The sequence below is a fragment of the Dama dama genome, chromosome 11 (assembly GCF_033118175.1).
Source record: "Dama dama isolate Ldn47 chromosome 11, ASM3311817v1, whole genome shotgun sequence".
NCBI lineage: Eukaryota > Metazoa > Chordata > Mammalia > Artiodactyla > Cervidae > Dama > Dama dama.
The window spans coordinates 98,823,585-98,842,909 of record NC_083691.1 but is presented as its reverse complement, the minus strand read 5'-3'; the positions used below and the strand labels follow the sequence as shown (position 1 = coordinate 98,842,909).

General features: G+C 55.5%; 1 protein-coding gene across 10 annotated transcripts in view; it reads left to right on the top strand.

Moving 5' to 3' along the window:
* The window catches only part of INPP4A (inositol polyphosphate-4-phosphatase type I A), a 118,550-nt gene that overhangs the window by 89,080 nt on the left and 10,145 nt on the right, over positions 1-19,325 (top strand). For 7 of the 10 annotated variants that reach the window (XM_061155962.1, XM_061155964.1, XM_061155956.1 and 4 more), the window contains 11 exons: positions 485-668; positions 1,042-1,260; positions 1,923-2,172; positions 5,581-5,613; positions 9,472-9,644; positions 10,489-10,612; positions 11,500-11,626; positions 11,869-12,009; positions 13,950-14,047; positions 14,146-14,258; positions 18,395-18,549. In XM_061155962.1, the coding sequence (XP_061011945.1) occupies positions 485-668; positions 1,042-1,260; positions 1,923-2,172; positions 5,581-5,613; positions 9,472-9,644; positions 10,489-10,612; positions 11,500-11,626; positions 11,869-12,009; positions 13,950-14,047; positions 14,146-14,258; positions 18,395-18,549 (1,617 nt within the window). The remainder of the gene's footprint in view (positions 1-484; positions 669-1,041; positions 1,261-1,922; positions 2,173-5,580; positions 5,614-9,471; positions 9,645-10,488; positions 10,613-11,499; positions 11,627-11,868; positions 12,010-13,949; positions 14,048-14,145; positions 14,259-18,394; positions 18,550-19,325) is intronic. The other 3 variants (XM_061155965.1, XM_061155963.1, XM_061155961.1) reach the window with 2 other exon arrangements.

Below are 19,325 nucleotides of genomic sequence, written 5' to 3'. Positions count from 1 at the left end.
ATGCCTAGGAAGTTTGAAGTCCTCATTGGACAAATGAGAAACCAGGAACCTTTTGGCAAAGTCCAGCCCCGACTGAAGTCTCCTTGCACTGTGGCATGACCCCCTCCAGTATTAGCCGACCCCAAGTCTCCACTCAGGTAACACTTAGAAACTGACGAAAGAGGTTCTTAGGGGAAAGATGGTGGGTGTGCAGACGACCACAGGGCTCAGTATCTGTACACGGGTGTGTAAACACAGAAACACAGATACGTGGGAACGTAGATAAAAGACTTCGTTGTATTTTAATATTTTAAGCCTCTACCATATAGACAGGATGGATCTCCTGAGATTTACTCTTGCCCATCAACAACTAGACTAGCCTAGTAAAACACCCCTGAGGAACAGGACGCTTCTTCTTGTGTTGGGTGCGGGCTGGGGTTGGGAGGGTGTCTCCAGCCTTGTCAACTTGGGAGAACCCTTTTGAATCTGTTTCAATCCTTCCTAGCACATCATCCAGCTGCCAGTCCATCATCTACATACCACAGGACATCATCAGAGCTAAGGAGATCATCGCCCAGATCAACACCCTCAAAACCCAAGTGAGTTACTACGCTGAGCGGCTCTCGAGGGCGGCCAAGGACAGGTCTGCCACGGGCCTGGAGAGAACACTTGCCATCTTGGCAGACAAGGTAAGAGGGACTCCCCTGCTGCAGGTGGGGTGGGGCCCTTGGGCGTCTGAAAACCCCTGGACACCTCACACGTGCTGAGAGCTGTCCACACAAGTGGTAACGTTGGGATGACCTTGAAGGTCTGTCTGCCTTCAGGTCTGTTTCCCACACGGCCTGGAGCGGCGGTCTGGGACTGGCCTGTGGTCACAGAGCTGAAGCGGGGCAAGGTGGTGACGCCCAGGGCTTAGGATCCTTGGTGACGGCTCATGCCCTTGACTTCGCAGTGAGCGCCAGGGGGCTTGTTGGAGCTGGGATGGTTCCTCTGCCTTCTTAGTAATGGCCTGCCCAGCACGGTTTGGGTGCTCAGAGGCTGGGTGTGCGTGTGTCCCTGCAGACCCGGCAGCTGGTCACCGTGTGCGACTGCAAGCTGCTGGCCACCTCCATCCATGGGCTGAATGCCGCCCGACCCGACTACATCGCCTCCAAGGCCTCGCCCACCTCGACCGAGGAGGAGCAGGTGATGCTGCGGAATGACCAGGACACCCTCATGGCTCGGTGGTCGGGCAGGAACAGCCGGTCATCTCTGCAGGTGGACTGGCACGAGGAGGAGTGGGTGAGTCCGCACTCCCCCGACCCCCACCCCCACTCCCACGCCCACGCTGAGCTGGCTTGGAAAACGCAAGGCTTTGCTCTCTCGCTGGCCATCGGCCCTGCCAGGCTGCATCGTCCCGGAACTGAGGGACCGAGGACTTGGGAGCTGTGCTGTGACGTCGTGTCATGCTGCTCCAGACAGGTGGGCTCCAAGGGCGGGTCTGTCCCTCTTGTAGTGACACAGCACAAAGCCAGCTCTGTCCTTGTTGGGTCTGCTCTTCAGAGGTACTGGGCTCCTCCAGCCCCGCCCCAGCGTCCCGAGTTCTGTCTGTGTTCCTGCAGACACCCCCTGCCCAACCTACATGGTCAGCAGCTCCCCCCAGAGGACCTTGGTCTCCTGGGACGGTCGTGTGAGGTCTGCAGTGGACGGAGGAGGGGACGAGACTGTCCCTTCTGCCTGCTTTGGCCTCTGGGATAGTGACTGGCAGACTCTCCACAAAACATGACGTTGATTTGTCCTTGGAAAAGCAAATGCACCTGTAATAAGGAGTTGTGTATTATCTCGCTGTTTCTAAATTGTGGGCTTTAGGGAGCCTGGGGCCCAGGTGGGGATCCAAGTCGGGAGTGTCGTGGCTTGTGTTCTGTTCCACCTGCGGCGCTGACCCCGTGCCCTTGCTCTGGAAGGAGAAGGTGTGGCTGAATGTGGACAAGAGCCTGGAGTGCATCATCCAGCGGGTGGACAAGCTGCTGCAGCGTGAGCACCTGCAGAGTGAGGGCTGCGAAGACGGCCTCCCGGGCGCCGGCGGCAGCTGCAGCCGGAAAGGTAACCGGGGCAGCCGGGCCTACTGGATCCGACCTGAGGACGCCCTCTGCGACGCCCCCTCCTCGCCATGCCCCTCCGCTGCATGCTGCCCTCACCCGACCACACCCACACGTGCGTATGCAGCCTGGGTCCCACGCATACTGTCCGTCTGTCCGTGTGTCTCTAACTCCATGACCCCACGCAGACTGCAGGGAGGCCTCTCAGCAGAGGGGGGTGCCACAGTGCCCGGAGCAGCAGGCGGCGGGCAGGGGGCTCTCCGCGTCTTCACGGCTGGTTGGCCCTCAGCCCTCCCGGGTCCCCCCGCCGCGTCTGGGAGGGTCAGGCTCCTAAGCATCTGTAGTTTGTCCACCCACCTAGGAACCTGAAGGAGACGGAATGGTAGGCACCTTTCTGATTAGATTGCCTGTTGCGTTAGGGATGAAGGAGCAGGCGCAGCGTGCAGGGAAGAGAGAGCTGGTGGCAGGCCCAGCGCACTTGTCTGTAGAGGCTGGTGGTCATGGGCTGGGAGCCCTTTTATCTGCCGCAGCCTGCTGCCCTGGACCATGCTGGTAACTCAGAGGGTGGGTCCCTCTCCCACGCCTGGGCCCCAGCTAGGTTTATCTGTTCAGCGCCACCTCCAGGGTGGGTGTCTCCGTGGATGGCAGGACAGTGGCCTGGAGCAGCCTGCTTCATGAAGAGCCCCCGTCTGTAGAGAAGGAGCCTAACCCAGGCCCTCGGTCCTGCTGGCTCCTAAAGCTGGGGTAGCATGCTTTCTGAACACTCGGGTGCTTGGTTCATCCCTACAGCTCCGGCCTTTCCTAAGAGCTGGTGGGGCCGCGGGCCGGGCCGCTGAGACCAGCCGCCACCACCTCCTTGCTCTGCTTTGGGAGTGTCACGCAGTGGGAGCTGAGGCGCTGATGGGCCTCCTGCAGCAGGACTTGTTTCTACACTGGGCAGCGTTCCTCTAAGACAGTCAGGTTCCTGTCTGAGCATCCTGGTTTGTCAGATGCCTTCCCCACTCCAGCCCTCCTGCAGTCTGTCCCCAGACTCTGTCTGCAGTCTGTCCCCTCTTCTGAAGAGTGTGTGTCTCCACGGTGTCTGCGTTCTCCACTCGCCCATCTGTGAGGGCTTTGACTCTCAGTTCCCTAGACCTGTGTTTAGTTCATGGAGCTGTTTTGTCATCGTTCATGCTCTCATTTTTTACCGTAAATTGTGTTGCTTTTAACAATCTTCTGAAAGTTCATTGCTCATGTCTCTTTAATATTGTCCTGCTTGCAATTTAAACATTTTTCTGGATATAAAAAAAAGTTACTGATTGGAGTTTTAAAAAATGCAGGAGGTAGTTTGTTTGATCAGGTATACTATTATATTCAAAACTTGTTAAATGTCCTTTTTTTCTAGGCACATCTCGTAATGTTCAAACATACAGACAAATTTAAGTGCAGTTTTGAAGTGATTTAAATGAGCATTGATTTGTGATATCTAGGGCTTGATGGTACCTGTGTGTGCCTGACAGATCAGCTCTGTTGTGCTCCCAGGAATAGGAAGTGTTCAGAGAAACATGAAACCATGTGCCTCCAGAGTACCTGCCCATGACCCTAAGCATAGCCGGGAAGCCATCAGACCCCAGCGTGATGAGGGTCAGGGAGAACCAGACGGAGGCGTTGTCCTGCTCCGTCTCTCGTCCTCTAGGGCCAGAGCTGGGCTCTGTCATGCGTCCTGATGCCCCTCCAAGTTCCCAGGGCAGTTGTTTCGGCCTAATGAGCAGGTTGGGTTCACACCAGTGTATTTATTACCTGTGAACGACAACTCCTGCTTCTTGGAAAGACTTTATTATCCCTTTTCATTCCAGTTCTCCACCCCGTGCTGGGTCCTCGGTTTTCATCTTTCATCAGGAAGTTGCCCTGCCTCAGCCTTGCCTGGTGGGCGGGGTTCACCTGGGGCCAGGGCTCAGCGGGACCCACTGACCAGTCCCCACCGTCAGGAGCCACAGAGGCTCCTCCTGGTGGTCTCCCCAAGTGATCCGTCTTCACCCCTCCCCACCAACGCGCCAGGATCTGCTGACTTCCACGACATTCCATGCACACACACTCCTGCTCTCCTCGTCCCCAGAGAGTTCTTCAACCTCGGACCTGCTTTCTGTTAACCTGAGGTCCACGGGTCACACCCCGGGTCGTGTGCCCTTGAGACTATGTGCTGCATGTGTGTGGAGCAGTCCACTGTGGTCAGCAGATCTCAAGGGACTCAGAGCCTTAAGGCCACCAGAGGAAGTCCCTCCCTTTCCCTGTTACTAAAGATGAATTTTCCCAGCAGGTTTAACCCCTGACCTCTTCTCAGGTGTAGTCCCAGCCCAGCTGCTTGGGATCAGTGCAGATCCTGAAAGCAGGCTCCTAGAACCTTCTCCTCACGGAGATCCGGGATCTCAGAGGTTGTGGGGAGGCAGGAGTTGGCATTCTTCCCGAGTCTGAGGAAGGTTTTAACCAGACAGACGTTGTGTGTCACACACCCCATGGCGGTTTCCCTCCTTAGGAAGCAGATGGTCTCGGGAGGTCTGAGCTCTGGTGAGGACACTGAAATCTTCACCACACACAGCTCTTTAATGTTGCTCTGTTTTCTGTCCCGCTGGCCAGTTTAAGAAGTCATGGCCAAAGACAGTCATGGACAAAGATCCTGGCCACCGCCCTCCTGGAAAGTCCAGGGTGTCAATCCCCATCCAGCTGGTTCTGTCTGTTCTTGGGGATCTGAAACTGCCTATTTCAGGATCTGAAAACATTCTTGGAAACCAAAAGTTCAGACAGAAGAAAAGCTTTTACCCCCAAACAATCCCTTTTCAAACTTGTTTCTTAATAAGTGGCACACACAGTTAACCAGGAAAATTTTAGAGTTTTTAAGGGAAAAGTGAAATTGAAGTGAGTATTTCCCGATGCTACTCACTGAGGGTGAAATCAGGTTCAACTTGGTATCTTTAAGGGACCCAAGGGGGCGTTCCAGTTGTAGCCCTCCCTCAGTCATAAAGGTTTTGTATTCGGCTTACATGGTAAAGATTGGCACGGACGTGTTTGGTGTATGGGTTTCCTGACTGGACCCCAGCCTCCTGGACCTCAGCAGTTGACCTCTAGCGCAGGCTCCACGGCCCGTGAGGGCAGTGGGCTCTGAACTGGATGCTTATTTACTGGTCAGTCTCTCTACACGTCTGCTTCCAGATGTCGTGAGTCAGCATGGGCTCCGGCACATGCCATGCGATGGACGTGGGGGCGTTATCGCATTGTGACACGTTAAGCTGCTCTTCCTGAAGAGCGTGTCATGTTGAAGCGTCAGCAACATGAGTGCTGACGCCGGTGTGTTGGGCGCTGCGCTCCCAGCGGCCCCACCGCTTCCGCGGGACCCCTCAGGAAGAGGCGGGCAGGCCCCCGGCCTCTTCTCTGCCCAGTTTAGCCAGCTTACTGCTAGCTGCTGTTGCAGTTGCTCTAAGCGTTGAGTTGTTGGTGTTTGAACTGTGTGCGTGCCTTAATCATCCATGTCACCTCCATTTCTGTGCAGATTGCAGCCCCCCTCCTGAAGAGTCCAGCCCAGGTACGTGGTTTCCGTTCAAGGCTCTGCAGATCTCTTCTTAATATCCAGGTCATGTGTGTAGCTTCAGTGTCAGATTACGTGTGCTCTCAGAGTTGGGAAAGTACTCTAGGGGTTTCCTCCTTGTGCGGGATGTAGCAGCCATTCTTAGCTGTGGGGAGGGGCCAGGTGGGCTGGGCCCTGTGGCACCCTGCACCCTTTCAGACAGTTCGTGTCTGAGTGCTCTGGCGGTCCTGAAGTTGGGGGCCTGGTTAAGCCAAGTTCATGTTTATAAATGATGCTTCCTGTGATTGCACCCGACCCTGCAAGCATCCCATGGAGGCAGGGAGGCAGGTGCGGTGTAGCTGCCCAGGTGCCGTGATCTCTCCATCTTGCAGCATCCTCTCTTGAGTCTGGCTGCAGCCTCAGACTTCCCGTCAGACACTGCTGGGGCCTCAGGTGGAGTTAGTGCTAGAAATGGAGTCCTTCCTGCTTCATCTGCATGGGGAAATCAGTGCTTATGACTCTAGTTCAGGTGTCGGCCAGCCACAGCTCTGAGGTAACCCTGTTCAGCTAGATACCATTTTCCTGAAATGAGTCACACCCGTTGGTTCACACAGTGTCCACGGTGGCCCTGGGGCAGCACCAGAGTCCAGCAGTGGCAACAGAGACCCCGGGCCTTCAGAGCCCCAAATACTGACTGTCCAGTGCTTTACAGGGAAAATGTGCCGACCCCTGCTCTAGTGCATACTGAGTTTCCTGAATGTGGCTTGTGGTTTTCCCAGAGGGAGCATGAGACCCCCAGATACGGTTTGTTTTGTTTTGTCTCCCTTACAAAAGACAGCCACCCGGTCAGTCTGAGGACTGCATACCTCTGACTGCACATGTAAAATGGCAAGACGCGCGCTTCTTACCTCGAGTGCAGCCAGCCAGCACCGTGGGGCTTACCACCCTGTTCCCGTGGGCACCGGGTACTCGGCTCTGCTCACGGCGGCTCCCCCAGCGCCCCGTGCGCTGTTGGCTCCGCAGTGGCTACGCTGGTCGGGCACCTGGTAACTAACGCACCAGTCTGCCCTCAGCCCCTCAGTCTGTCTCCCCCTCTCCTGCCCAAGTTTGGTCTGGCCGTGGGCAGGTCTCGGGCACCAGTCCCCTGGGCTCTCGGCGGCCTGGATGCTGCTTGGGCAGTCACCTCGGCGCCCCCTCCCCAGCCTGACCCCAGACTCCCAGCCCCACCGGGCTCACCTGCACAGCAGGTCGGTGCCGTCACGCGGCGCTGTCTCCCCAGGCTCTGTGGCAGTGACGGCCCCGGAGATCAAGGCCAGGGGAGGCGGTGGTCCTGGAGCAGCTCGGGCTCGCCTCTGCTCCACGCAGTTTGCGGAGCTGACAGGCAGCCCTGTGCGCCCCAGGCAGCAAACAGCCGGGCTCATACGCGCTCCTGTCTCCTGTCAGCTCCACCACTGCCCTGACGCGCAGGTGGCCTGTCCACAGTTGACATCAGACGAAAGCAGACGGTCCCCCGCCAAGAGTTCCCTCAGCCTTGCTCACAGAGCTGTATTGAGTCTGAGTTAGAACACGCACATTCTCTTATCTCCCTGCTTCCTCCCTTGCCGCCCCTGTCAGTGAGAACACGCAAAAGCTCAGCTGTCTGAAGCCGCGTGGTCCCGGGCTGGGCCCCTGAGTGGGTGTTGTGGGTGAGCAGGGAGACAGGGGCTTGTCCCACAAACGATGCTCCTTCGTCACTGGTGTTTTTTTCATGGCCAGACTTTTCTCAATGAAGGAGGCCAAGTAGCCTCTGCTCACTTACGTAGTCAGACGTGTATACAAATGGCAGTTCTTTTTGTGTGTCTGGGAAAAGACTTAGCTGCTGTTTCCTTACCCCTAGGACCTGTAGTCAGCCCCTCTGTGGAGTAGATGAGAAAACAGTTAAAAAGTGAGGTCTCACAGGTATTCACTAAGGGCTGGTCGACACTACGTGAACCCTGGAGCCTGCCAGACATGCCGAGCCCTTCTCTGGGCGGCGTCAGGCTTATCTCCCGTTTGGGGCTATGCCTCTTCTCTTTGACAAATTCTGGGTGCTTTCTATTTTTTTAAACCGTTCGTTCAATACGACAGTTTTTTACAGTGATTTTTTTTCCCCTCTAATGTAGCAAAACTGAGCCATTCTTATATGAATTTTGTTTAAACAGAAGTAAGGCAAAGTCAAAAAATTGTATGCAGACAGCTTGTTTAGTCAAATAAGATCACTTGTATATTCTGCTCATTTTCAGGTTAAAATGATCATAAATTTGCATATTACACATATATATTCACATTAAGTGGAAAAGTCAAGCAAAGTTGGCAGCATTTGCTCTCAGAGCATTTACTTCTTAGATGAAGGATGGTCTGAATGCCTGCCTGCCTCTCCCCACAGGACTTGACTGTTAAAACTTAATGAGTGTTGGTCTTTTTTGATAGTTGTTGAATACAATTGACATGGATTCAACAGAGTTATTCAAAGAAACAAAAGCACGGCCTTGGAGAATTTTAGAGGAAGGAAGAGACGTGGATGTCATTTACTGCAGTCGTCCCATTTTGCTGCAAAGGCCCTGTGGCTGAGTGGTGGGGGGCCTGCCCCCGGCGTACCCACTACCGCTCGGCAGCAGCTGGACCTGGGACTCAGGCTTTCCACTCCTCCTTCCAGGGTTCCTCGTCACCGTGCTTTACTTACTAAGACCTTTCTGCTGTAGACTTTCTAAATTTAAACCTGCTTGTTTTCCATGACAGATATAAATCCTCATGCATGTACAGTGTGCCTTACATGCACACTTAGATCATTTCCAAATTCTGAATTGCTGTGTAGACTTGAAAATCTGTGTTGACCATACGGGGAAGTCCTTTTGTAGGTTTTAGGCGTTTCTCTAAATTTGTTTCTCAACACAGTGTGATGCACACGCAGGGCAGAGCTGTGGCCCCCTTTTCTCTTTTTTAGATTCTGTTTATCTGAGACAGAGTTGACCATCCTGGCAGCTGCCCTGCTCACGAGGCCTGGGGCCTGTCCTGAGCAGGATGATGGCCATGGGCACCCAGTGACCCACACCCCTTCCCAGGAGGGCACCCTGCCTGGGCCACACGCTGGATTCTGGGGGGCTTACCCAGTGGTAATGAGCCAGCACCTGTTTCTGGGCTTGGTGGCCTGTTAAAAAAATAACTGATGGGGGCATGGCTTCTGTCTGCCAAATGTCTTCTAAATAGAAAAGACAAAAAGAGCCAAGGTCAAAATACCTTTCACTCTGTTCTTGTTGCCCTGAGCATCTATTTATAAAAAATTGTTTTGGTACAGGGTCAAAGTTTCCTTATATTCCAAAAAAAGAAAAAAAAAAAAAAACCAGTACGCTAGGAATAGATGACAGGAAGATGAGGATGGGGGAGCAGGGACGCTGAGGGCTGAAAACGTGGGATGCCTTGGGAAGGGTCTGTCCCGAGACATGGGCCAAGGGCCTGAGCCCGCTGAGCAAAGGCTCAGCGTGGGTGGGTTGACCTTGCTCCAGAAGCACAGGGCTCCCCGCCCTGCTGCCTGGATCGAGAGAACCAGGTAACAGGCCCCCCAGGGGAGGGCCGGTGGCACCCCGGGCGGGACTGGCCTCCGCAGACACCATGTGCTCTCGGAGCCTTTCTGTCATCCTCCTGGGAGGGAACAGTCAGGAGTGTTTGCCTGCAGAGTCCCCAGCGTTCAGGAGAGTGGCGGGCAGGCCCCCCGGAGACGCCTCAGGCTAGAAGGGCGGAGACGGGCTGCACGGGGCGCCAGCTGTGGGCCTCCTGGAGTGGGGAGGTGTGGACAGGGTGGCGGGGCTGGGCTGGGGCCTCCTGAGCGCTGCCTTCTCAGCCGCCCCTCCCTTGTGCCAGGTGAGTGGAGCGAGGCCCTGTACCCACTGCTGACGACCCTCACCGACTGCGTGGCCATGATGAGCGACAAGGCCAAGAAGGCAATGGTCTTCCTGCTCATGCAGGACAGCGCGCCCACCATCGCCAGCTTCCTGAGCCTGCAGTACCGCCGCGACGTGGTCTTCTGCCAGACGGTACGTGCCGCAGCGAGCCCGGACCCCGGCCTGGCCCCCCGGCCTGGCCCTCCTGCACCCTGGAGGAAGCCAGCGGGGCCGTGCCCTCCTGCGTGTGGCTTTGCCCGTGCGGCCCGCGGCCCAGATGTGGGCGTGGAGGGTGGGAGAGGGGAGCTGGAGGCTCATGGGTGCTCAGGGGACGCCACCCCTGCTCCCCCGAACCTGCCCCAGGGGCCTGGGGTCACACAGGCATGGGGTCAGCTTGTCTCTCCCTGCGAAGAAGGCGCACAATCTGTAAAACAGCAGGGTTACACCTGCCCAGGCACCGCTCTACTCTATCCTGGTGATTTCCCTGCAGAGGAGGCGGAGCTTCAGTGAGCACCCCCAGTTTACAGATGCCAGTGGTGTAGTCAGTAGCGGGAACAGGGGCAGAAGCTGGGCGGGTTTGTGCGGTTCGTATCCCCTCAGGGCCTGGGGTGCCTGCGAGGGTGGAGTGTGTGATGGGAGCCCCTGCCCAGGAAACTCTTGAGGGCCCAGTTCTCTGCTTGTGCTCCTCGTCATGAGCACCCCAGTTTCCATTCAGCACCGGACTGGATCTGTGGGCATAGAGGGCCTTTCCCGCACCATGGGGAAATTGTTCTGGGGTTCCAGAAGGTTCTGGCCCAGGAGTAACCCCAAGGTTGGGTCAGGAGCTGAAGCAAAACTAGACTGACCTCTAGAAGCAGCAAGCCTGGAGCGCCTTCCCTGCAGCCTCCATCCCCCATGGCCTCTGCGCTGCGGGCGCGGGGCTGCTGCGGGCAGAGTGGTGTGGGTGCAGGACGCGGCCGGGCCAGGAGCGAGGCGAGGCGGTGTCTTGTCCCCGCAGCTGACGGCACTCATCTGCGGCTTCATCATCAAGCTGAGGAACTGCCTTCACGACGACGGCTTCCTGCGGCAGCTCTACACCATCGGGCTGCTGGCGCAGTTTGAGAGCCTGCTAAGCACCTATGGTGAGCCAGGGTTGGGGGCCCTCCTGTGGGGACCCCTCCTGGCCCCCTCAGTGGCTTTCTGAAGCACGGGCAATGCATGCTGAGTAAAATGTATCCAGAAAGCTCCGAAATGTGTAACAGAGGACTAAAATCAGCCCTATATAGTTGTACACACACACACTCCCCCAAACACACACACCCCTGTGTTGCCTCTGTTATGCATCTTGAAGGTTTTTCTAGTTGAGGATAGATGACAATTTTTAAAGCAATAACTTCCTGTGGAACATTTAGGCCATTTTAGAATTGCTCCTATTAAAACATCTTTGCATATTTTTGTGCAGTTTTGGCCCATTTTCGCACCCACTAAATCATTTGGAAGGAAAGTTGGTGGGTCAACAGATAGGAGTACTTTAAAAATCTGATATTTCCAAATTGTCGTAAAAAGGCTTTCTTCCCCTTACCTTCATTTTCTGTTTATTTCTTCTTAGATAGTAAAAGTAGGCAAGTTTTTTTTATTAATGTATCTGTTTATCTTTGGAGTTATAAGCCATTGAAGAAATACCTAAAGAAATCCTTTAGATAGAAAATCTAAAGAATGTGGAAAGATGAAAACATCCAAAGAGATGACTTTTTCTTGAAGTTCCCCACATATGCGTCCATGTCCCTGCTTCCTTCACCAGGAGAGGGCCAGGAATATGGAGTTGTGCCAGCTGCCCTTCGTAACGTGGCCATGGGACTCGCATAGTGGGGTCTGCTCGCGGAGCAGCTGGCAGGCACTTGGGAAACCTCCTCCGGCTCACCTAGCCTCAGCCCGCCTCTCAGCGCCCTAAGCCCAGCACCTGCCTTCCGTGGCTGATCTGAGCGCAGGGCCCCTCTGCTTGACAGCCCCCTCCCTTTCTGGCCTCCAGGGGAGGAGCTGGCCATGCTGGAGGACATGAGCCTTGGGATCATGGACTTGAGGAACGTGACCTTCAAAGTCACTCAGGCCACTTCTAACGCATCCACTGACATGCTGCCCGTCATCACAGGAAATCGGTAGGCCGAGTTTTCGGATTCTCAGAACCAGCACAGTGTTTCCATTTGTGTTCATCACACGTGACACGCTCTTCGTTTTTGCTTTCTTCTGTATCATTCAGCTGCTCACAGCCCGCGACACTCGTTTCACAGCCCCGGGCCGGTCGGTGCCCAGCCGCTCGGAGGTCCCCGAGCCTGGCCTGCCCTTCCTCTCCTTGCTCACCCGTCTCCCGGTCACAGGCCCCTCTTCCTCTCTGTTGCAGGGACGGCTTTAACGTGCGGATCCCGCTGCCGGGCCCCCTGTTCGATGCGCTGCCCCGGGAGATCCAGAGCGGGATGCTGCTGCGGGTGCAGCCCGTGCTCTTCAACGTAGGCATCAACGAGCAGCAGACGCTGGCCGAGAGGTGCGGGCCGGGGTGCGGGCGCTGGCGCTGGCACAGAGAGTGTTCTCAGTCCTCTTAGGGCTCTGTGGACCTTGTCACCCGCCTTCAGGTTCACACCGGGCCCGTCTGGTGGTGCCGGGACACAGAGACGAACCACACATGGTCCGTGACCCTAGAGGTGGGCTGGCAGCAGGGAGTAGTGCACTCGTGAGGTCTGAGAGTGTCTGGGGGCGCTTCCTGGAAGTGGGTTTTGAAGAGTAAGTAGGAGTTGTTCATATGAGGAGGTGGAGGAGAGACCTGGGGTCTCAGGCCGAGAAGCCTGAGCAGAGGCAGGTGGGGAGACACCACATGAGGCCTGTATGCCAGGTGGAGAGCCATGCCTTGATCCCAAATCCCGTGCCTTGTAAATTCCTTCAGGGTCACCTGGCAGGGAGGACTCGCACACGCCCATGCACGCAGACATGTGTGCATCTGTGTTGGAGAGGAGGGGCTTGGGTGTGTGTAGCTGCTGATGACCTCTACTGGTACATGAACACCTTTTCTGTTTCATCATTACATGCATGTGATACGTGCGGTTTAGAATTAAGAGCTATCATAAAGCACATACCGATAAGGACATCTGGTCTCCAGGACGATAATTCCTCTCGGGCCTCGTGAGCCCAGTGGTCATTGTCCACTGACCCCCAGGTAAAGGGTCCTCCCCCCATGGTCAGAGATCTTTTAGTGGGACAGGATAGGAGCCAGTTCACATTTGAAGGCGATTACCTGCTGGCCACGTGATGGAAAGACATGAGGTCTGATGTGACGAGGTTGTTCAGAAGAGTCCGGGCCAGAGGCTGGGTCAGGCCAGGAGTGCAGACGGGAGGACCCGATGGAGCTGAGCCATGGTCCCCAGCAGGGTGGGTGCGAGAGCCAGGCCTCCCTGTGGGTGGCAAGTGGCTGGTTTTCCGAAGCCAGAAGGAGGGTCTGCTGGGGGCACAGGGCACACTGGCCCCGGAAGCAGAGACCTGGCGGGTATGGGCAGCGCTGCAGTGTCCACCTCAGGGAGCGTGGGCAGCCTCAGGGCCCCCGGCAGGGAGGAGACAGCATGCTGGCATCTGCCACTACTGTTCCTGAAGCGATAGTGGTTTCTAGAAGAGGTGTGTCTGGAAAGGTTTCTGCAAAGGGTTGAGGCCAGGCCAGATGGGACGACGTGGCATGCACAGAGGGAGGTGGGAGCAGGGTCTAAACCAGCACAGCCCCCCCGTGTCCCAGGGTGACCCCAAGGGAGCCGGGGACTGGAGGAAAGGCCATCGTGGGCATGTGGGTGGGCGGGTCGTGGTGGACCCACAGGAGGGCGTCCTGTCCCAGGTTCATGAGGATGACCCAGGACTGGGACAAGGCTGATGTGCACGGAGGGCCCTGGGCAGGAATTACTGGGTGTGGGGGGGGGTGGGATGGGCGTCCAGGCCTGGGGCTCCAGAGCGGTGTGTCTGATAGCACCCGCGGCTCCCTCGTGGGTGGCTTCCCCCCACTCCCTGCGGGCCTGGTGCCTGCGTGGAGAGAGGTGGACTCTGTCCAGCAGATACAGCCGGATGGGTCTGGTCCCACAGTGGCAGATTCGAGGACAGGATTGTCGTGACTCCCCAGCCACAGCCCAGCTGCTGTCCTGCTCTGGGCACCTCAGGGATGGGAGCCCCTGGGGATGGGAGTACCTCAGCAGAGCAGGGGGCGGGGCAGGGCTGCCCTGGGGCCTGGCTGCCTCTGAGGCATGTCTGTCCCAGATTATGCCTCCTGCTGATAAAACATGTTCAGACTTGTCACCAACATGGACAGATAACCGTCAGCTTAGGGGAAGGAACGTGGCTTCAGATTTACACATAAGGATTGAGAGAATCAGCGCTGTTGCCTGTAATGCAATCACCTGGTACTAGAAGCAAGTCATGTTAGCAAACTGATGGTGTCCCCTTGTGACTCCAAAGGTTCGGCGACACGTCTTTACAAGAAGTTATCAACGTGGAGAGCTTGGTGCGGTTAAATTCCTACTTCGAGCAGTTTAAGGAAGTTCTGCCTGAGGACTGTAAGTTTTTTTTTTTTTTCTTTTCACTCACAGCAGGTTCACCTGCTGTCTTTTGTCCCCTGGGGCGGTCCAGCTCCACGACCCCTTCCCTGTTCCAGGTCTACCTCGATCCCGGAGCCAGACATGCCTGCCGGAGCTTCTGCGGTTCCTGGGTCAGAACGTGCACGCCAGGAAGAACAAGAACGTTGACATCCTGTGGCAAGCCGCCGAGGTACATGCCGTTGGGGGTAGGGGGATGATAATAATAATGATAATATATTCACAATGATATATATAATGATATATATATCAATGATATATAATAATAATGCTAAAACAGCAGCAACAAATTAAAGTCTCAACCAGGAGTGGGGACAGATTTCTCCACAAGAACACGGGAGAATCCCTGGATGCGTGCCCAGGCTCCAGGAGACACTGAGAGTTGCCTGTGAACTGCTTACGCTGGGACTGCCTGAGGGCTGATGAGCGTGACTCAGAGTCTTCTCCCGGGCGTGTGGTGACCAGGCTTATGAGCAGGTTGTCCCCGTCTGCAGCCTGCACAGTCCACACGTGCTAAACTCATGGCTCGCTGCGCCTTTAAATAGGTTCAAAGGGAGACCGCCAGGACCTGTGTCATCTCTTTCAACAATGTTTCCGATACACTGCTGTTCCAATCTCCTCATTTCTCCTGAAGGGAAGTCCTTATATGTCAGATGTTTTCTCAGGAATTTGTTTGTGGAGCTCCAAGTCCCTGTCTGAGCCCTGGGTACCAGGGCCATTTCAGAGCTCGTCATTCACTCACCCCTGACAAGGGGACATGTCCACACTGGTTCTCACATGCAGAGCTGAAATATTAGGCCTAACCCCTCATGGGAAATCTGTATGCAGGTCAAGAAGCAACAGTTAGAACTGGACATGGAACAACAGGCTGTTTCCAAATCAGGAAAGAAATACATCAAGGCTGTATATTGTCACCCTGCTGATTTAACTTATATGCAGAGTACATCATGTGAAATACTGGGCTGGATGAAGCACAAGCTGGAATCAAGATTACTGGGAGAAATAGCAGTAACCTCTGATATGCAGATGACACCATTCTTATGGCAGAAAGTGAAGAAGAACTAAAGAGCCTCTTGATGAAAGTGAAAGAGGAGAGTGAAGAAGTTGGCTTAAAACTCAACGGTCAGAAAACTAAGATCATGGCATCTGGTCCCATCACTTCATGGCAGATAGATGGGGAAACAATGGAAACAGTGAGAGACTTTATTTTGGGGGCTCCAAAATCACTGCAGATGGTGACTGCAGCCATGAAATTAAAAGATGCTTGCTCCTTGGAAGAAAAGCTATGACCAACCTAGACAGCATATTAAAAAGCAGAGAAATTACTTTGCCAACAAAGCTCCGTCTAGTCAAGGCTGGTTTTCCCAGTGGTCATGTATGGATGTGAAAGTTGGACTATAAAGAAAGCTGAGCACCGAAGAATTGATGCTTTTGAACTGTGGTGTTGGAGAAGACTCTTGAGAGTCCCTTGGACTGCAAGGAGATCCAACCAGTCCATCCTAAAGGAAATCAGTCCTGAATATTCATTGGAAGGACTGATGGTGAAGCTGAAACTCCAATACTTTGGCCACCTGATGCGAAGAACTGACTCATTTGAAAAGACCCTGATGCTGGGAAGGATTGAAGGCAGGAGGAGAAGGGGACGACGGAGGATGAGATGGTTGGATGGCATCACTGACTCTATAGACATGAGTTTGAGTGAGCTTTTGGAGTTGGTGATGGACAGGAAAGCCTGACGTGCTGCAGTCCAGTGGGGTCGCAAAGAGCTGGTCGCAGCTAAACTGAACTGAACTGAACCCCCTCATTTCACACATGGGGAGACCCTCCAGTGCTCCACAGTGGCTGTTGGCCTACCCGGGACTGGAGCCTGCAGCCAGACGTGGGCAAGCATGCACCTCGCACCTCTGGCCACTCTGGCTACCTCCAGAACCTGTGGTGCTCAGCTCCACCACCTGTGAGTGTAACTCTCTTTGACCTGTTTGTAGTTCTCGCTTGTGTCCCGCATTTCAGTCGTGAACTCTCCAGCCTGTGGAATTCAGCGATTGTGTCCATGTCCACCCTCACCTCATCAGTTACGATTTTATGAATTTGGGTTAATTCACTCTTTCCCTAACTCAGGGGCTGCTCAGTCTTAGAGTCTTTTCAAAAATTTTTTTAATTTTTTTTCTGCTCTCATAAGACACCCATTTTCCTCCTGATGGTTTTGGCCAAACTTGCTTGGGTCTTCTCTGTTTTATCCTTCTCTAGACAGAAAACTAAGATCATGGCATCCGGTCCCATCACTTCCTGTCAAATAGATGGGGAAACAGTGTTTTTTCTGGGCTCCAAAATCATTGCAGATGGTGATTGCAGCCATGAAATTAAAAGAAGCTTACTCCTTGGAAGGAACGTTATGACCAACCTAGATAGCATGTTAAAAAGCAGAGACATTACTTTGTCAACAAAGATCCGTCTAGTCAAGGCTATGGTTTTTCCAGTAGTCATGTATGGATGTGAGAATTGGATGGTGAAGAAAGCTGATTGCCAAAGAATTGATGCTTTTGAACTGTGGTGTTGGAGAAGACTCTTGAGAGTCCCTTGGACTACAAGGAGATCCAACCAGTCCATCCTAAAGGAGATCAATCCTGGGTGTTCATTGGAAGGACTGATGTTGAAGCTGAAACTCCAGTACTTTGGCTACCTGATGCAAAGAGCTGACTCATTTGAAAAGACCCTGATGCTGGGAAAGACTGAGGGCAGGAGGAGAAGGGGACGACAGAGGATGAGATGGTTGGATGGCATCACCGACTCAATGGACATGAGTTTGGGTGGACTCTGGGAGTTGGTGATGGACAGGGAGGCCTGGTGTGCTGTGGTTCATGGGGTCGCAAAGAGTCAGAGACGACTGAGCGACTGAACTGAGCTGAAATGAGACATGTGTTGGCCTGCACTCTGCCCTCTGCTGATGGCACCTCTGCTAGTAGCTGCCTGGTCTCCCCTGAGAAGCAGGCTTGGTGCTGTCTACCCGCAGCGCCTCTGGTGTTTCTCTGAGAGCAGCATGTCCTGGAGCCCACTGGCACATGGCTTCTGGTAGAGGAGCGGCCTCTCGAGACGCTCATCTTGTTCTCACAGTGCAGCCTCTTGTACAGGCCTGGAGGTGTTTATCTGAGGCTCCCGTGGCCAGATATTTTAGAATTCATAGGGCTCCATGCTTCAGAAACGTGATGGGTGTATAGTCTACAGTGTATGCACAGGTATGTGACAGTCATCTGTGTGGAACGTGGTACATGTGGATGGTTTCACAGTCCTGAGGAGTCTGGGGTCTGGAATCAACCCACTGAACATTGCCTTATTGCAAAGTACGAATTAGGGAGTTTCCCAGCTGGCACTAGTGGAAAAGAACCTGCCTGCCAATGCAGGAGATGTCAGAGACGTGGGTTCGATCCCTGGGTCAGGAAGATCCCCTGGAGGAGGCCATGGCAACCCACTCCAGTATTCTTGCCTGGAGAATCCCTTGGACAGAGGAGCCTGGTGGGCTGTAGTACATGGGGTCGAAAAGAGTTGGACAGGACTGAAGTGACTTAGCAAACTATGAATATTTATACCAAGTGGGATAAATAAAATTTTAAGTAATTTGACATTCCCTCAGATCTGGTCATATTGCCAAGTATGGCCGCCACAAACTTTACCCCAGAAAGTCTTTTGTTCTAGGGCTTTCTGGACCTGGGAGCTGTGTATCTGGGGTTGTGCCCAGCGGTGCAGAGCTTGTGCTGCTAGGCGCTCTTCCCACGGGGAGCGGAGGTGCCCCAGGGCGAGGGGCTGCCCGCCGTGTGTGCCCCCTGCTTGGGAGGGGCTGGCGCCTCACCCTGCGCGGGGTCTCCGTCTCGCTGGGGGAGCCTGTGGGTAGGAGGTGGCCGCAGGGAAGTGGGTCTGCTGTGCCGGCCCCACCTGTGTGGGTGAGGAGGTGCGTCGAGACTAGCGGTCTGTGCTTTGACTTCCAGAAAGGCCTGGAAACCCGGTGGGGCCGGGTATCCTGGGAGCTGCGCTGACCTCCGCTGAGGGTCGGGATCAGCAGCAAAGGGCCCGCCCTGGCGGACTTGGGAAGGGGGCAGCTGGTCAGCTGGGTGCATGGACGGTGGGGCGTCCGGGAGGAAGCCGCCTTTTGTGGGGAGACCCCCCTCCCCGCCCAGGGCCACCCCGGCCGTGGCCTGTCTTGCAACCGGCTCCTTGGAGCCAAGGCTGGGCCTGGTGCGGAGAGGTCGCCACGCCCTGTCCCTGGGTCGGGCCCTCCCGTTTCACTCCCAGCTGCCCCTGCTTTCCCGTCGGCAGGTCTGCCGCCGCCTCAACGGGGTCCGGTTCACCAGCTGCAAGAGCGCCAAGGACCGCACGGCGATGTCGGTGACGCTGGAGCAGTGCCTGATCCTGCAGCACGAACACGGCATGGCCCCGCAGGTGTTCACGCAGGCCCTGGAGTGCATGCGCAGGTGGGTCCCGGCCGCTCTGCGAGGCCACGCCCCTGGGCGGTCCCGTCAGGGGGCGGGGCTGCGGGAGGGAGGCGGCTGCTCCGGGGCGGCCGCGCGCCTGGTTCTGAGCGTGCCCCGGGCCCCTGCTGTCTCCGTCGCGGGGGGCGGTGTCCGCAGGCTGCAGGGCCCCGCTTCTCCCGGCCGCGGGCTGGGTGTGCTTTCCTGAGCCAGCGTCCAGTGAGCCTTTCCTGGCGGCCGCCCGCCGTCCCCGCCGTCCCCGCCGTCCCCGGCCTTAATCGTGTTCTGGTTCCGAGGCCGCAGGCGCGTTTGCAGAGGGAGCCCCAGGGACCGAAACTGCCCGCTGTCAGCGATGCCTTGTCTCCAGCCCTGCGGGGAGCCCCTCGCCTCACATACCTAAAGAAAGGATAAGAAACCTGCTTTCCCGCCTTCTTCGTGTAGCCACCAATGCTGTTCAGTCTCGTTTCTCCCGGTCACTTCTGCTGAGTGTCCTCTACCGTTTGTCCTCTCACCAGACTCTCGGAGCCTTTGCTTCTCTTATCCTTTCTGTATGTCTCTGCCGTTTGACCTTCTCACAGCCGTGCGCAAGAGCGAGGCCTGAGCGCCTGCCTCCTGACAGGAGCGTTTAGTAAAAAGGCAACCGTTTTGTCCTGCTTGGCCTTCCCACGTTCCCCCAAACCTCGTGACCTCAGGGCCGCTTCCCGACGCACTTTAGAAAGTTCACTGTCCGTGCCTCGGCGTCCCTGGCGCCGCCAGCTGCGAGGCGGTGGGAAGGACGC